The sequence below is a fragment of the Peromyscus maniculatus genome, chromosome 19 (assembly GCF_049852395.1).
Source record: "Peromyscus maniculatus bairdii isolate BWxNUB_F1_BW_parent chromosome 19, HU_Pman_BW_mat_3.1, whole genome shotgun sequence".
Classification (NCBI taxonomy): domain Eukaryota; kingdom Metazoa; phylum Chordata; class Mammalia; order Rodentia; family Cricetidae; genus Peromyscus; species Peromyscus maniculatus.
In genome coordinates, this window is record NC_134870.1 from 71,608,330 (window position 1) to 71,627,001 (window position 18,672).

An 18,672-nucleotide genomic window follows, 5' to 3' on the forward strand; every position below is an offset into this window, starting at 1 on the left:
GCAGGCAGTTAAGAGAGATGTTGAAGAAAGGACCGCAGTGTGCACTCCAGAGGACTCTTGGGTTGGAGAAAGCTGCCCCGTCTTTTGATCCACATTTCCCCAGTGACTAGCAATGCTGAGCACCATCTGCTCATGTGTTAATTGGCCATCTGTAGATCTTCTTTGAAGAAATGTCTATTCCAGTTTGTTGGCTATTTTTTTGTTGGGGTGAATCGTCTTATGTGGTTGAGTTATGTTGTTTTGTTTTGTTTGAGACAGTGTCTTTCTGTGGAGCCCTGGCCTGGAACTCTCTATGTAGACCAGGATGGCTTTAAAAGTCACAGAGATCTGTCAGCCATGCACCCCCCCCACCCCACACACACACACGTGTATATGCAACCATGCCTGGCAGCTTAGTGTTGGGCTTTTAAAGTTCTGTATATGATCTTGATGCAATTTCCTAATCCGGGTATCGAATTTGCAAATATTTTTCCCATTCTGTAGATAACCTCTCCACTTCCTTGATAGTATCTTTTGATGCACAGGAGTTTTAAAATAATGAAATCCAGTTGGTCTGTTTTTTCTTTTCTTGTTTATGTCATGGGTGTCATATCTAAGTGATAAGTGCCTAACCCAAGTAATAAAAATTTAATCCTGTGTATTCTAAGAGTTTTTAAAATACTTAGCTATTGTGTTTACCCGATGACCTAGCCTGAATCAGTTTCTGTGTGTGGTGTAAACTAGGAGTCCAATCCCGTTGTTCTCATGTGGATGTTCAGTAGTCCCAACACTAGTTGTTGAAAAGGTTATTTCTTCTTGCAGAGGGTTGGCTTGACTTTTTTTTTTTTTTTTTTTTAGCAGAAATCAATTGGTCACAAGTCAGGTGTTTTATCCATGTATTCGCCTTGATCCTATTCCATTGATCATGTATGTATTAGTCAGACTTCAGGTTACTGTGACAAAATACCTTCCTGAGCAGCTAAAGAAGGGGAGATTTACGTTCATCACTGCTTCAGTCCACCGTGAGTACAGAGGCCATGGCGGGGCAGAGCAGTTTCCTTCACGGTGGCCAGAAACCAGAGAGTACATGTCTGTTCTAGCGGGTTTTTCACTCCCACGACATCTGAGCCCCAGCTCATAGGATGGTAGGACTCACACCAAGGCGGGCCTTCCCCCTAGTTACATGTCTCTGGACAGGTCCAGAAGCGGCCTTAGTTACTGCTCAGCCCAATACAACTGACAGGATTAATTGTCACAGTGTATCAGTACCACACTAAGAATTTAGAAATTAGGGAGTGTGAGTCCTCCAGCTCTTCTTTTCAAGATTGATTTTTTTGGATATTTTGTGTCTTTCACATATCCAAATACTTTTAGGACCAGCTTGGCAGTTCCTGTCCCAAAGGCAGTGATTTTGATAGGGGTTGCTTTGAATCTGGAGACCAATTTAGGAAGCATTTATGGACACTGAGTTCTGTAATCCGTGAACATGAAATGCCTTCATCTATTTCATCTTCTTTAATTTTTCAACAATATTCTGTAGTTTTATGTCTTTTATTTACTTTATTCCCTTTAGTATGTTATTAGTAAAATTGTTTTTTTAACTTTATTTCCAAACTGATTGTTCATTGCTATGATATAAAAATAATTTTTTGGTGTGTCCTTAAATTGTACTGAACTCATTCATCAGCTGTAGGGAATTTAGATAAATTTTATGAATAGAAATGTTCGAATATCCTTCTTCTCCTCTTACCTTCCTGTTCTCAAAGGTGAAAATAAACACTCTTCTTAACTTTTCTTAATTTCTTCTGAATTCCGGGGCAAACTAGTCTGTCTCAAGCCATTAAGTGCAGTATTAGCTGGGGTTGTCCTCGTTTGTGGAGTTCCACTTTTAGTTTGTCATGATGCGATGATTGTGTTGCCTTTGGCCTTCAATATTGCTTATTACAATAACCTATTTCAGATGTGAATACCACTTGGCACTCCTGTAGTTCACGTTGTTGGCTCTGGTTGTGTAGTTCTTTTTTGTGTGTTGGTGATTACATATTGCTGGCATTTTAATGGACTTTTGTCCTCTTCATGCTGGATTTTGATCTGTAGATTTATTCTGTGCCTTTTTTGGTGTTGGTATCAGGACAAAGTTGGCCTGATAGGAAAAGGTAAGATGTATTCCCTCATACGTTTTTGAAGAGTTTGTGAAAGATTGCTATAAATTTGTGAACATTTGGTAGAATTCATGAGTGAAGGCATTAGACCTGGAATTGTCTCAGTGGGCATTTAAAAAATTAAATTATACCCTGATTAGAAGTTACTTGGAGTTTCTCTTTCTTTTTTAATAAGTCCTCATAGTTTGTAGTCTTCCTTGGGCTCTATCTGTACCATCTAAGGTGTCCAGTACTCAGCATATGGTCACTCATAGGATTCATGTGTAATGTTTTCTTTAAAATTTATTTTAGGTTGGTGAGTTGTACCCACATCCATGCCCACATAATTCACACATATAAAAATTAGCAGCTAAGGTCTACATATGAGAGAAAACATGTGGGACCTTTCCTTCTGAGCTTAATCTAATATTTTCAGTTCCATCCATAAGACCTCAGAAAGGGAACCGTGAAACAGGGTCGGGGTGAGGTGTAAGGAGGGGTGTGGGGAACGTGATAGAACACATACAGCATGAAGATGAAAAGGTGAGCGCTGAGAACAGAAGGGTACAAGCCTGGGGGGAGGGGACATGGGTGTGAAGAACAAGAGAGGATTAGCCAAACCAAAGGCGAGATGAAAATGCCACAAGGAGACCTGTTACTTTGTGGACTAATATAAAAATGTTTTAAATCATGTTAGGACAGTTTTCAGTTTACAGAAAGATTGCAGTGAGGATACAGAGGATTCCCATACAGACCACGCCTTTTTTCTCAGTTTGAGACATCTAATGTTACCGTGGTACATTTTTGTAATGATTGAGCCGATGCTGATACATCATAACTAACTGAGCCCTATACTTTACTCAGATTTAGTTTTTCCCTGGTGTTCTTTCTAACCTAACGTTCCAAGACCTCATCCAGGAAAGCCTATTCCACTTAGTTGCGATGTCTCTGCATCCTTTTGATTGGGATTATTCCTCTACCTGTCCCTGTTTTTGATGACCATTTGGCTTTTGAGGACTACTGGTCAATGTTTTACAAACTGTCCCTTGATGGGGATTCGTTTGTTGTGCCTTTCATGATGGGACTAGGGTTGTGACACTGAGAGAGAACCACAATGGCAGTGTACCATTTCTGTCCCTCATACCAAGCGTCCGGGCTGGCCACCGTGACTTGCCATTGTTGATGATCTTGAAGCCCAAGCAGAGAAGTGTGTTCAGATACCCCCACTGTGAAGTCACTCTTGTCCCTTTCCACGCTGGAACAGTGGAGCAGATTCCTTCTGCACAGCCCGTCTTTGAAAGGCGGAGACTTGTGCTGCCCTTCCTTGAGGGTGATGTATTCAGATAAATCATTTAGTATTCTTCTGCATGGAAGCTGTGTCTACCCAGTTATTTATCCTGGCATTTGTTTGTATCTGTGTGGACTCGTGGATGTTTATTTTGTGCTCTTTTATTTTGTTGTTCAGATTGTTCCAGCTTTGGCCACTGGCATATTTCCCAGTTGGTTCCTATCTCCTTCAACATGTTCCATGTTTGTGGGGTTTGTTTTGCTTCCTGGCTTTCTGCTATTATGAAATGGCCAGGCTCATCTCACATGTTTCCTGAGCCATGTCCAAGAATCAGATATCACAGTGCCCATTGCTATTGGGGTACTCAGAGTCGTCATTCCTAAAGATCGACGGCAATGTCCTCCCTTGCGTTCGTTATTTGAATGATTTGAATTTCTTTTTCTCTCCTATCTAAAGATGTGCTGATTTTGTTGGTCTTTTCAAAGACTCAACTTTTTGTTTTGTTTCTTTCCCTATTTTTTCCTAATCTCCAGTCCATTTATTTCTGCTGGTTTAGATTAGGTTTGTACTTTTTTAAGTTTCTAGTTAATGGATTTCTTTTTAGGTTTTTATACCCATAAGTTTCCCTATGTGTGCTGCTTTAGCTACAGTCTGTACGTTTTGGTGTGATCTATTTTCATTAATCTCTAGGTGTGTTTGATATATTTTCATTAATCTCTATGTGTGGTTGATATATTTTTATTAATCTCTAGGTGTGTTTGAATGTCTCTTCTAATTCTTTTTGTATATGTGTGGTATGTTAGGATGTATGCATGGTTGAGGGGAGTGTGCATCTGGAGGCTGGGGCAGGATGATGTCTTCCTTTATCATTCTCTGGCTTATTGCCTTGAGGCAGAACTTCTTACTGGCATGGAAGCTCTCCATTTCAAGAGGTGGGGGAAGGGAAGAGAGATAAGATGAAAGAGATAAAAGATAGATGATGTATTAGTTGAGGTGATATATATGTATGCGTATCTTTTTCCTAACTGTAAAATCATAAATCTGTTGTTGTTATTGTTGAATATACACTAAAGAGAATCAAAATAAATTTCACTTTTAGGTAAATACACTTTTTTGAGGGTCTTATTATATAGCCCAGGGTGTCCTGGAACTTGTGGTGATCCTCCTGCCTCAATCTCTTGTGTACTAGGATCACAGGCATGAGCCACCATGCCCAGCTGAGAATAATGTACTTTTGCCTACTGGTCTAAGAATTTTGTGTTGAGATTAATTTTCTTTTGAGCTTTAAAAGGCAAAACTATCCCCTTCCCTCAGTGTTTACTATCCTGTTGCAGAAATTAAGACTGAAGATCACCTATGAAGTAAGTTAGTATTGTCAAAATAATGGAATGACAGTTTATTTTGTGAAAGTTCTGGAAACTAAGGAGTTTCACACCTGTGAATTTCCCAGTGAGAAATATTCTTCCTTTAAAAAGTGCTTGATTCTTGCTCTTTATTTGTTCTCATAATAATAAATAGATTCCTTAGCACTCTCTAGAAGGTAGCAGTTTGTGTTATTATAAGCACTTGGGTTTGCACATATTAGAAGAGGTTCCATCCAAGGCACAAATGAACTGTGGCGGCCGGGAGATTACTCTGGCTAGGTGCTCCTTTCTTGGTTAAGTATGCTTCTGGAAAGGTCCCTTCACCAGCTCTTGTGCATGTCTTCCCATATGTCTAGACTTAACTCCCCCAGGGAAAAGCATACTGCCTGAGTTGAGTGCTGATGCGAAATGGGGGCTGTGATATGTGGTATACTAATGTGCCTGCTGGCCTAGCTAGGCCCAGCAAGGCCACTGTGTGTGTGTGTGTACATGTGCGTGCCTGCCTGTGTGCATGTCACCACACCCAGCTGAATCTAGCCGGTGAAATCTGAATGGGGTGGTTTAGTATTTCCATTAGCCATTTTTAAATAGAATAAACACAATCTTTTTTAATAATTGGAAAATTTATGTAAGTCCTTTTCTCTTTGATTTCTTTTATCTGTTACTATCCAGAGATTTCTATTCTACTAATTTATGCTTGATTATCTGTCACTCTTCTATGTAATAAAAAGTTTAGATAAGTTAAAGTTGAAATAGTCTCCACATGGCTATCAATCTCTGTTAAAATTGCTCCTAAATTGTTACCCATCAGTATTTTCAATTTGCAAAATGGGAAGAGCTTCAGAGATAGGAACCCTGGGACACAGTTGTAATCCTGTCACTCAGGAGGCAGAGATAGGAAAACTTTAAGTCCATGAGTTCAAGACCAGCTTAGGCAACACACACACACACACACACACACACACACACACACACACTTGTGAGGGGGCACTTAGGCATAATATAGATGCACTGTGATTATCACCCCAGAATTGTATAAATGATGAAAATGAGGCACCCGTGGTGACATACTTCTGTAATTACCCCTCAGGCTGAGGCAAGAAAATCAAGGGTGGTGTTGGGAGTGTGGCTGGAGGATTGGGAGTGAAGATTTAGGCTGGATGTGATCAAGATATATTATACAAATAAAAGTGATATATAAGTATGAAATTACAAAAGAATTAAAATTTTTAAATAAAAACCCAAATGGCAAATGTAAATTAGAGAATTTACCTCTTAAAAGTTCTAGATTGAGCCGGGCAGTGGTGGCGCACGCCTTTAATCCCAGCACTAGGGAGGCAGAGCCAGGCGGATCTCTGTGAGTTCGAGGCCAGCCTGGGCTACCAAGTGAGTTCCAGGAAAGGCGCAAAGCTATACAGAGAAACCCTGTCTCGAAAAACCAAAAAAAAAAAAAAAAGTTCTAGATTGAGTTATTACAATGTTTATCAAATCCTGCATTTAATGAAAAGTATTATTGCTCGGTGACCAGAAGTGTCTTCTTGTATTTTTTTTTTAACTGCTATAGATGTCCACACCAGCGTGAGCTTTGTTACATAAACAAATCAAATGCTGTGTAAGTGAAAGTACAGCCAGGGAGAGTGAAGGCTCCTGGTGAGGAAAGGGCTCTGGGACCCTCCCTGGGTCACATGCCAAGAGTAAGTCAACCATTAGCATAATTCAGATGACCTCTTTGCTGGGAGTTCAGTGTGAACAGTTTCTGGGTTTGATGGACATAGACGGTAGGGGAAACAAGACTTGCCACCTGGTCAGCAGAGCCATGCAGTTTTGCAGTTTCTGGAAGCTAGAAAAATTCTTGGCTTTACCAAGACTTCTATGGCATTGAGGGGCACCTACTAATTCCTTCATTCGGAGGCCCCTTGTTCAATCTGATGTAAAGTGGAAAATAAAATTTTTTAATTTTTAGATAAAATGGATTGATTACATCACCTTTACCCACCTCTGTCGGAACTCTGGACCTCATTAAACATACATAACAGGCTGTCTGATTGCGTGGCAAACCAGTCACATGGTCAGACACAGACCAGACTTTCTTCACCTCAAGAAAAGTCCGATTGTTTTGCCTTTCCAAATTACTATAGGAAGGTACACATTTTAGGGAAATTGTTTAAATAGTGAAAAATACTTTGAGCTGCCTGTAGATTAGTTGCCAAGTGAACCTGAGATGGAAACATTGTTGGAGAACTTGGGTATTTAATGTGTGAGCTTTATCTCACTCATAACGTGGGTGCTGAATCTGCAGTGAGGAGTGCTGTGAGCATACAGAGGAGGGTGTTCCTCAGGTGGTGTACAGTCATGCATCCTGCTGAGGATACCCAAACAAGGACTGGCTGTGAGAAAAGTGCTCCTGGGGTTACATTACTCATCATTACGGTCTTCTATGTCTTCACTGGGAAGAAAGGGGTGTGCTCTTAGACTCCGCAGAAGTCAGCCAGACAGGTGGGAAACATGAAGACTGCCCAAATAAATACGTTATGACTTGACCGGATAACTAAATCAGGAAGAAATCATACAGAACGTGGGTTGTAGGCTTTGTCATCTTACAGTTTTTCAGCCCCTATGGGGGAAGACCAGCATGCTTATTGGTGAAATTATTAAGGCCACTCCAAGCAGTTAAAAGGGAGGTTTATTTTGTGGGGTAACTTACAAGTGAAGGGATAGGTAGGTCACAGGGTCTGGGGAAGGTGTAGCGCAGTCCAGTGGTGTTCTCTAGAGAACTCTGCTCAGTCTAACTCCAGCGTCCAGGGTCCAGAAACCAAGAGAACTGGCGCATTTGGATCTCGGGTCTTCAGGGTCCTCTCTTGGCCCCACCTTGTAGGCGTGACCATTACCAAAGCCTCAACGGGGGTTGGAACTTCCAGGTCAAAGCTGGAATGGCTACCCACTACACATGTTCTTCCCAGGCCCCCTGTTGCTGGGGCATCCTTTGTGAAGTGCTGAGAAGAAATGACATGTTTGTCTGAGTTTGTCTGGAGCCGGGGTGAAAGAGTCTAATCTGCGCCTCTGACGCCAGTGGGGACAGAACAGAGTCCTTTCCTCTGCTCTTTCCGGGGCATCAGGCGTTCATAAATGTGACCAGCAACACCAATGCTGGGGCCATACTTCTTCCCCTAGTGAGTGTGTGGGAGGGCCATTCTTCTCCCCTTACTGTGTGTGTGGGAGGAGACAGTAGACTTCTGACTAGCCACTGAATGTAGCTTTTCCCAGGCCGGCATTTTGAATTGTTCCTTTGTTGGGTATCCTGGGCAGTGCAGGTAGATCAGAGTTTGGCTTTGCTTTGGGTGACCTGCAACAAGTGGGACCAGCAATTGCTCCCCAGGCAAGTCGGTCTTCACACGGATCTCTGGATGCTGATTCCCTTAAGCCACTGGTCTCTGTATGTGAGCCCCAGACACAAGCATTAGTTACTTCTGAGAAGTTCTTAAAAATCACAAACTCCTGAGCTACATCCCCAAATCTGAATGCTTTGTAGATGATTTTTGACACAAACCTCAGTGATTTGGGATGGTTTGTCCAGTATAATGCCCAGATGATATAATGGCCATTCATGTGTAACATTAAACATTAATCTTTGTGTCCATTGGAGCCCATTTATTTACCTCTTTATTATAGTGAAGACGATTCTGAGCCAAGACCTCAGGCCAGACTGACTATGTTGATTTCCTTGCAGCTCTCAAGAGGTGACCATATGCTGTGGGCTGGGGTCCTCTGCTGTGAGCATAAGCTCTGTGCGCAGCTCCATGGGCAACTAGGTCTGCAGAAAAGAAGTTGGCGCTGGGCCTTTACGTTTGTGGTGCCGCCAGTTACTGCCCAGGTGGAGGGTCAATGCTCTTTTGAAAGGAAGCTGGTTCCTTTTTCTCCCCATTATTCCTTTCTCTCTGTCCTCCCTGACAGTCCGGTCCAAGATTGATGACTTTGGGGTTTGTTTTGTAACCCATGTAGTTTAAACCAGGGCCATCTGTGTGACCATTAGATTACAGCTGTCCATTGAAGCCTGGTGGTGGCACCATTGGGTATACAACTGGAGGCAATGACTCCCCCTCTCCCTGAATCTGCCAGTAGCAAATAGTTAAGCAGTGACAAGTAAGGCCCCACCCCCACCCACCCCCCAAGCTCCTCCTCCTTCTCTGACTGTTGAAGGGCCCATTCCTGCGCAGACCCAGAGCATCTGCAACCACTGAGTTCATGGCTGCCATGGCTGTGTCTTGCCTAGAGATTGCATTTCACATCCCTTCTCCTGTCATTCCTTCAGCTCTGACATTCCCTCGGTCCCCTCTTCACAGTGTTGCCTAAGCTTTAGAGAGAATGGTCTGAGCATCGTGTGTAGGGCTGAGCACTCATGGGTCACTTATTCTTAGCACCCTGTGCAGCCATGAGCCTCCTCACTCTCCACCACTCACTAGAGAGAGACCCTTTTCTGATTACGGCTCACAGTAGTGTTCGTGCGCATAAACATAACTATTTAGTAGGCAGTTTCAAGTGCGCGGTCAGTTTAGCTAAACAGCAATGTTCGGTTCCCCTATGGCCTTTTGTTTCCTCTGCCATGGGTTTTCACCAGGGTCCAGTACCCAGCGTGGATTCCCTGCCATGGTGTGGGCATTAACTCTGATCAGAAGGCAGTTGGTTACCCCTAACCATAGTGCCGCTATTGCACAGGTGGTCACATTTTTTTTTAACCTGGCGGGTCGATGTCATAGCTCGTAAGAGTCACAGCTGATCCCTTTCCCCCAGCAGCTTGCATAGCGTCTTCATTTTGTCCCTTGGGTGTGGATCCTGGCTTCAGATCTCTGATTTGTTGTGTTTACTTGGAGTTCCTGTAGAACCCAGGGAACTAGTAAGAGGCCATTGGGGGTGGGGAGTCTTAAAGGAAGGAAGAGAGTAGACCATAGGTAATTTGAAAGTAGATTCTGTGAGTGGAAAGGTTTGAGCAGGGAGGGGTGGGAAACATGGGGAGGACTAACCCAAACAAAGAGGAGATTAAAAAAAAAAACTGCAAACCTACTCCTTTAAAACCAAAATTAAAAATATGCTTTATATATTTTAAATAGAATTTGACTTGCTCAGTCACAAGACCATGGCACAGGACTGCTAGTGACCTCAAGGGGACTTAGTTACCACACTGTTCCAAGTACCTCCTTCTCACTGACTCTTCCCAGTATTTACTTACCTCATCCTCTTCTTGCCTTGTAGTTTGGGGCCGAATTCCGAAGGTTCTCCTTGGACCGTCATAAGCCTGGGAAGTTTGAAGATTTCTACCAGCTGGTTGTGCACACCCACCACATCTCCAACACCGAAGTGACCATCGGCTACGCTGATGTACACGGCGACCTGCTGCCCATCAACAATGATGACAACTTCTGCAAGGCGGTCTCAAGCGCCAACCCCTTGCTTCGGGTCTTCATCCAGAAGCGAGGTACGAGGAAGCGGCACCATTCTGTTTACTTGGCAATCACTTAAGAGACAAACAGAACTTCTCTCTCTCTCTCTCTCTCTCTCTCTCTCTCTCTCTCTCTCTCTCTCTCTCTCTCTCTCTCTGTTGGTATAGGACTCTAAGATCCAGTTTCTGGCCTGTAGTAGCGGGCTTTAAAATTAATTTTCAGATCAATACTAATTTGTTTAAAGGTCTTAAAAGTAGCTAAATTGCCTTTTCCAACTTACATAGCATTGGCTTCTGCCTTTTAAAGATGTAAGAAAAAATAATACAAATACTTTCAGACTTTTATGAAGAATAAATAATGCTGATATTTTTAGCATTTTAGCTAGAAGCAAGTGAATTCAATAACAAAGAGGCATTTGTCAATATCTTAAGGTTAAACTTGAGGGCCATTCTTAGTATGTCTTTTTCACATCCCTGGAAGACTAGCTTGAAATTGTAACTGTGGTTAACTCTAACCTCTAAAATCCTGGCCTTCTTGTAAGCAAATACTATTTTGTATTGAAATAAATTACTGACATAGGCAGGTTGGTGATTGGGGCGGCGTGATTGGGGCAGGGTTGGGGGGAGACAGTGCTGTGAACTCATCCTGCTTACCTCTCAGAAGTGCATTTCGGGTTTCGTTTTCTTACATCTGAGCTTGGCAGAGCCTTGTGAATGAAAAATACTATGTTACAGGAAAGAGCCAGCTGCAGGGGGAACTTCGAGGTAGAAAAAGGACATTTCATAATCAATTTGTTAACTATCATCCTTCTTCTGGGGCAGACCTACTTTGAACATTGCAAGCACCGGCCTGGAGCGGACCGCTGCGTGCAGTGTGCCTCAGACCGAGGAGCCAGTGGAGACCCCTGTAAAGCCGTGCAGCAGCAAACCATGTCTGCTGCTAAGGGCCGCTCCTTAGGTGTCTTCTCCCAGCACCCTTTCGGTGTTCTTTATGCTTCCTTCTCCCTCTTCCCCGAGGAGCAGCACAGCATTTCCACAGCTGGCTTTTTCAGTGTGAGCACATCTGTCGTCTGAGCTCAAATCCTTCTCGTGGGTTCCACCATCCTTTCTGAGCTTGGTGGAAAGAACCAGAGCAAGCCACTGTAGCGTGCTGAGTGAGGAAATGGAAGAGCCAAGGTGTGGAGCTGGCCGTGGGGCTCAGAATTGTTAGCCAGGCCTTCTGTGGCTGGCACCCTCTTGTCTTGGTTTGCAAACTAGGAGTGACAGTGGCCTGCTCACCAGGTTATCGTGAAGTGACACATTGCACGCCAGCTGACAGCCGGTGGCCTGGAAATACTGACTTTTGGTGTTCTCACTTGTGCTGATGGGGTACGGTAGGGGACCCCTGACCTCACTTTAGTCCAGTTTCCTGGCACAAAACTAGAACACATTGGCATCTGTGTGATAGTAGAATCTGCATGTTGCTGATGATGCTGAGAGACTGGTCCAGCTGTCCCTTCCTCGGAGCGATTAGGAGACTTTGGGAATCAGGACTCTTGTGCTCCCTGCGGCTCTCTGTAGCCTACAGTGTCACTCTTGTCCCTTCTCGATCCTCTGTGGTAGCCATAGCTGGTCCTGGTGTACACATCTGCATCCTACTACCCCATCCCGGAACTCTGCCCGCCACACCACTGGAAAATCCATCTATTGACACTCTGCCTTCTCAGAAGGCCAGTTCAATCTGCTCATGTTTTCCTCTGCCTGTCTGTCCTCTTCTTCTTTTCTCTGGATGTTACCTATTACAGGTTCCTAGAGTGGCTCGTGATTCATCTCCACCAGACTACCAGGCCCCTGGGCCAGTTCTTGGCTGTGCCACAGTGACCCCAGCTCATGGCCTGCCTCACTCACGAGGGGCAGGTAAAGGGGTGAAGGCTCTGGGAGTTGGCATCCATGCACACAGGCCTTGTTACCCATCATGTAGGAAGCTAGTGGTTTGATCCTCCTGGGCTGTGGAGTCGGGACTCTGAAGTTCTGGCAGAGGCTGGCTTGAGTGAGGTATGTCCCTCACCATGGAGCTGCTGAACCTGCAATCAGGCTGGGAGCTCAGGTCTGCGTGTTGCAGGTGGGACTGCGTCAGCCTCCCTCACAGTTCAGGTGGCTTTCCCTCCTTCAGCGTATAGGCTGAGGCCCAGGGTCCTCTCACTATTACTTACTTTTCCTTCTTATTATTTTTCCTCTGCCCTGAGTAGCTGCATGGCATTTCAAAGCTGGCTTTTTTCATATTATATAAGCTCAGATCCTTCTCATGGGCTCCACCATCCTTTCTGAGGCGGGAAAGTTCTTAGATTTTTGTTGGATTCCCATATCAATGAACTCTTGACTGGCCCCTCTTCATACCTCTGGATAGCTCAGAACCTTCTCTTCACCCTCCTCATGGGGTTCGGACTGGGGTAACTGCATGGGGGGGAGAGTCTATGCATCTGTACATCTGTGGACAGCTGTACGCCTTTGTCTGCAGGATGGACTTGCTGGTCCATAACCATGAAGATCAAGTGTCCATGTGGTTGACATCCTGAGACCACCAGGGTCAACAATCATAGTCCATTGTCTTTCCATGGCATTGGGCTGGAGAGGCCAGTGAGTCCCATGTAGCTTCCCACTTGACAAAGACTTTTTTAAAGTGTGTGTGTGTGTGTGTGTGTGTGTGTGTGTGTGTGTGTGTGTGTGTGCGCGCTTGCGCTTGCGCTTGTGGTTGGTTCATGTTAGTGCAGTGCCCATGGAGGCCAGAAGAAGGTGTCAGGTGCCCTGGAGCTGGAGTTATAGGTGGTTGTAAGCAGCCTGATGGGTGCTGGGAATCAAACTCAGATCTTCTAGAAGGGCAGTACATGCTCCTAAATGGGAACCAACTTTCCAGCCCTGACTGATATAGAAATTTTAAAAAGAAACTATTACCATCACCAGTGAAAAGTAAGCATTCTTCATAAATGTTTAAATAAACCCTCAACCATACTTAAAACATTTAATCTCCTCTTACAATCAGCCACTCAAGGACATAACAATAAAATGACAGACAAGTGTCCCTTTCAACTAAAACTCCCAGCAGAACCCAAGTGTGTGGGTACATATCCACACAAAGACTTGCACACAGTACCATTCACAACAGCCTAAGAGCTAACCAAACCCAAGAATCTACCTGCCAGTGAACAGATGACCAAGTGTACATATCCATGCAAGCAAATGTTACCCTGCCGTAAGAGAGAGCTAAGTACTACTTCACAGCAGTGATGATTACAACAGTATGCTCCGGGAACTAAGCCAGGACCCAGGGCCACTTACCGTGATCCCATTATTCAGATGATGTGTAGTTAAAAACTGACCTGCTTCTAGTATTTACTTGTGACCCTAAGTCGACACTAACAGTGGTTCTCTGGTCATTGGAGAACATGCACAATGAGTGGAGAAATACTGAGCCACTCGATGCGAAGGTCACACGGCAAAGCACCTCGTGCTGTCCTGGCTCCTCCCAGCATCCATCGCTCACACACTCTGTCCACTGCCAACATTGCCACTTTTGTTTTGTTTTGCCTTTTGTTGGTGATTTCACTCTTTAAAACGGCCAAATGGCCGAGGGCTGACGTGGTATCTAATGTTCTCAGCTCAGGAGGTTGTGGTGTGCCTCATGGAGATGTCATGTTAGAGAAGCCACATTCAGGCCCTCTGGCCACGAGCTCAGTAAATGCTAAACACAGTGTCTTTAGACAGACGTCAGGTGATATAGTGACTGATTGTTGACAGGTTATGACTGGAGTCCTGTGATAACCTGAGCATATCTCTCTCCAGGGATCATGGCTCTGGATTTACTAACTCACTGTTCTTAGTGACTTTACAGAAAGAGAGAACCCTTAATAAGGAGTTTGCCGTATGTGAAAAGTCCAGGATGAGCAGATTCATGGAGACAAACCATTGAGTCCGGCTAGGAAGATGCCCCAGGCAGTGAACTCCCTGCCACACAAGCCTGAGGCCTTGAATTTGGACCCCTAGCACCCCTGCAAAAAGCTGGGGATGGCAATGCCTCTGTAACCCCACTGCTGGAGTCAGGCAGTCAGGTGTGTCTTAGGTTTCTATTGCTGAGATAAAACACTGTGACCAAAAGCAATATAGGGAGGGCCTCTCAGCTTACAGTTCCACAGTCCACCACTGAGGGAATTCAGGGCAGGAACCCAAACAAGGCAGGAACTGGGAGGCAGGAACTGGGAGGCAGGAACTGACGCGTAGACAATGGAAGAGTGCAGCTTACTGGCTTGCTCCTCATGGCATGCTCAGTTTGCTTTAATATATACCCCCAGGACCACCCGCCCAGGGATGACACCATTCACCACGGGCTGGGCCCTCCCCCATCAATCACTAGTTAAGAAAATGAACCATAGGCTTGCCTACAGGCCAGTCTGGCGTGTGCATTTTCTCATTGAGGTTTCCTCTTCCCAAATGACTCCTGTTTGTCAATTTGAAGAAAAACAAAAAGCAAAAACAAACAAACAAACCCACAGCCAGCCCAAGGTGGATCCCTGAAGGGCAGCCTGCCTAGCTGAAGTGATAAACTCTGGGTTCAGTGAGAGACTTTTTCTCAAAAAAAATAAAGGTAGAGAGTGATCAAGGAAGGACACACAACGCCAGCCTCTGGCCTGAGCATAAACTTGCATGTGCACCTGCTAATAGGTGCATAGCCACACATGCACATCACAGGCGGTAAAAGTGTTTCAGGATCAGAGATCTCTGTGAGTATGAAATTGTGCACTTGAATCCGTCAGTTTCGTGCACTGTGTCACAGCAAAGCCCGTGCCAGGGTTAGCTGTGACGGCAGTCACAGTGTTCTTCTGGTCTAAGATACGCTCTTTAGCAGGACCTCAGGGTTCTCTCCAGCGTTTACTTCCAGAATTCAGCCGTCCTGACTATGTGTGGCTACTTTGAGGGTTTGTTTGTTTGTTTGTTTGTTTGTTTGTTTGTTTTTCAAGGGATGGCCTCATGGAGACATCAGAAACTCTAATCTGTAATGTGGCTCATCGTGTCCCGAATACTTTGACTTTCTAGTTAACATATTTGTTTGAAAGTTTTAAAAAAATCATCTCTTTCCCTGATAGTCAGAAACTTCCTGGGTGTTTCTTCTAACCCTCAGGTGTGAGCCATGCCCAGGTATGAGCCATACCCCAAATGTGTGCTAAGCCCAGCTGTGACCCATGCTCCAGATACGAGCTGTGTCTGGATATGAGCCATGCTTCAGGTATATGCCATGCCCCAATGTCAGCAGTACTGTGGTGTGATCTAGGCCCAGATAGGAATGGGTCCCAAGTATGAGCGTCGTCCAGGTAGAATATTTGACATTCTGATAAAGTGTTCTCAAGTACTCTTATGGCAGGGCTTATGGTATATATAGGTCCTAGGTCCCCATTTATAGAAAAGGCTGCTTTGGGACCCAGATAATCAGCCAGGAACCACCTGCCTTTTGTCCCACTGGGTCCTGGTCAGGGGATGTTTTCTTGAAGACTACTACATAGCTTTCTGACCGTGGAGGCTTGGGGAGGGTGTATGGCAGCCCCCTGGCTTCCGCCCCACCAAGTTCTTTCAGACTTCTTTCTTCTACATTTGTTGGCTTCTGCCATCATCTTTCCAGAGCAACTCTTAAAAATCCAGGGCCTTTCTCTTTGGAAAATAACCGCTTTCATTCTGCTCTTCACATTAATGCTCTGTCCATGTGAGTAAGGACGGCAGCAGGCCCAGAACAAAGGGCTCAGGATGCATGGGTTTGCATGCCTGGGTTTGCATGCCTGGGTTGCAGCCCTGGTGAGTTTCAGTGACTCATTTTCCTGCTTGCCTGCCTTTCCCTCTCACCCTCCCTAGTGGGTGCAGGAACACTTGGGAAGCTGCTGGTAGCGAGTGGACAGAGGACTGAGGCCAGTGTAGACACTAACATTGTTACCACTAATTCATTAAGTCCTTCAAACACCAGCAGTGCCCATTATCTTGTCTACCTCCAGGTCATACCCAGGGCAAGGAAGGCTAGGGCAGTGGTGGGGTGAGGGTTCCTAAAAATAAACATACATGTTGCCCCTGCGCATGTGGCTCTTAGCTGTTCTGGGCATTTGGGATTCTTAGAATAAGCAAATCTCATTTGCAACTGCTTAGGTTGATCAGAAATTGTGCGAGGTTACATTTGCTTGTATTTCATTTCATTGATTTGCTGTGAACCATAAAAAGAAATGTTCTTCAAAGTAAGTAGAACAGTTGTAACTTTGGTTACAGACCCTCACAGAGTTTGAAAGTATCAGGCACAAGAACTCCGCTCACTGTTTTTCTTGGATTCTTACGTGTTGGCTCTTGGTAGGAGGGTTACTTAGCAGGAAACATCGGTGCGTGGTCAGAACTCCCCTAGTTCCTCTCCTCTGAGGCTGACTAGTACTGCTCTATGGGACGTTTTGCTGCGTTGGGCCCATTATATCATTATGTCCCTGTGCTCGCAGGGACAGGCGTGGAGCTGGCTCGCACCTCTCTGGTGGAGGGGCCCCGCCACTCAGCTTGTGAGATTCGGTAATGCCACAGAGTCCCGGAAGCTCTGGTGTTTGGGAAATTTCCTTTCTCTATCATTTTCTATGTTTTTGTTTTGTTTTCTTTTGCTTTTTCAAAAAGCCAAGAGGGCCTCTGACTACAGCAGCGTGGGAGCATGGAGGAGACAACAGGCCTGCCTGCTGCCCTGTCCTAGAGTAGGTGTGGGGGGAATGTGCTGAGGCAGCTGGTGGAAAGCCACACACCAGAGGTACCCAGCACCCAGAGGAACATGGCTGTCTGGGGACCCACACACAGCCAGCCTGTAAGCCTCGGCTTGTTGTCTGCTAGAGTCCTTGTGTCCTTCTGGCCCAGCTTGTCTATAATTAGCATATTCTCCAGTGAACCACAGCGGGGACCTGATGTGCAAATGGTGAGGTTTCACACTCGATGAGCTGGTGCTTTTTTCCCTCTCTAGTCGGAGCTGCTTTTACACAGTCAGCCTAGTGTGTTTATAATTTGGTTTCTTGCTTTCTAAGTGTCATATGTCATAAATAGACCTGACTGTGGAATGCTTTATAAAAAATTTTTTAAGACTTTACTGTTTGTGACATATTTGTGTAAAGAAATTCAGGTGACGTGGAAATAATTCCCTGCCCCAAGACAACATTTAGCATTTGACAAAATTGTTCCAGGCTTTGGATGTGGTATCCCATAAACAAGTTGTCGTATCCATGACATGGAGATTGCCTTGGCCTGGCATTGTCCTTTTGTCCTTTTGTGGCTCTGTGTGGATGAGCATCACCCTGCCGTGATGAACATAAATGCCACCTTTGCAACTGACCTCCCCGTTTTCCTTCATTCTAAGCCATGCTGAGCAGTCCTGTAGAGCTGTCAGTTTCTCTCTTGGGATAAATGAATAAAAATATTCTTGCCAGATTAGATGGTAGGCTTGAGCAAAGGTGTATAATTCCAGTGTTCCTGCCCTCAGGAGGATCTCAGTGTGACATTTGAAGCATCTTTGAACATGGTCATGTCCTATGGAAACTTGTGGTCTTTCAATTTGTCTTCTTGGACACAATGGCAAAGGCCATCCCTCCGGCCAGAATGACTGCACTACACAAATGGTGGCCATCCCTGGGCTTCTGTGAACCCTGGGATCCTGCCTCCCCTGGCAGCCGCTGTGTATTGGTGTTCCTGGTGGCCTCACCTTTGTGAGTGTAGAGTCTGACTTCTGTCACATGTCATCTGTGGATACGTCTCATAGGAGCAATTCCTATGATGGGATCATTGATTTGCTGTCACTTTGACCAATGTATTGGAAGGCTCAAAACTGTCATCTTGTTTCTTCTCTCTGTGACATCAGAGTCACCCACTGGGTGGCAGAACATAGGTTTATATATAAATTTAGGCTGATGATAGCCTGGAGCCAAAATGATGGGTTTTCAGACTTGTTTCAAAGACATGTTGTTTTTGAAATAAATATTTATTGAACAAAGATAATGTAATCGATCATCTAAGAGGGGTATGTTCCTCTGCTTCCAGAGTAGGTAAGGGTCACGTCATGTGGGCTACTGGCTATTTCAGAAGTGAGGAATTCTTCAGCCTGCTACAGTGGCTGCTGTGTAGACCTGTTCCCGGCCTACACCACTGGGATGCTGCTCAGTGACTGTAATGCCACCAATGGGGTCTTGTCTGATGGTGAACTCTCTATCTCAGATGTCCATTTCCCCATAAGCTTGGTGGCTTTCCTGGGTGCTGTGGTGAGCAGATCAAGAACGGCATCAGCTCTCACAGCACCAGTCTCTGCCATTGGGGGCCGTGTGCTAAAAGAAAACTGAGCAATGTGATTTCAGTAACTGCGGAGGTTGGGGAGAAAACCGGGCATACTGTCATGCATCTCTGGGAACCACTTGCAGAATGCATGCTAGAGTAAGGCCTCCGAGAGAC

The 18,672-nt window shown here is 45.0% G+C and overlaps 1 protein-coding gene across 1 annotated transcript in view; it reads left to right on the forward strand.

Annotated features, from left to right (window-relative positions):
• The window catches only part of Pard6g (par-6 family cell polarity regulator gamma), a 69,549-nt gene that overhangs the window by 19,086 nt on the left and 31,791 nt on the right, over positions 1–18,672 (forward strand). The window contains exon 2 of the mRNA XM_006973863.3: positions 10,020–10,242. Within this exon, the coding sequence (XP_006973925.1) occupies positions 10,020–10,242 (223 nt within the window). The remainder of the gene's footprint in view (positions 1–10,019; positions 10,243–18,672) is intronic.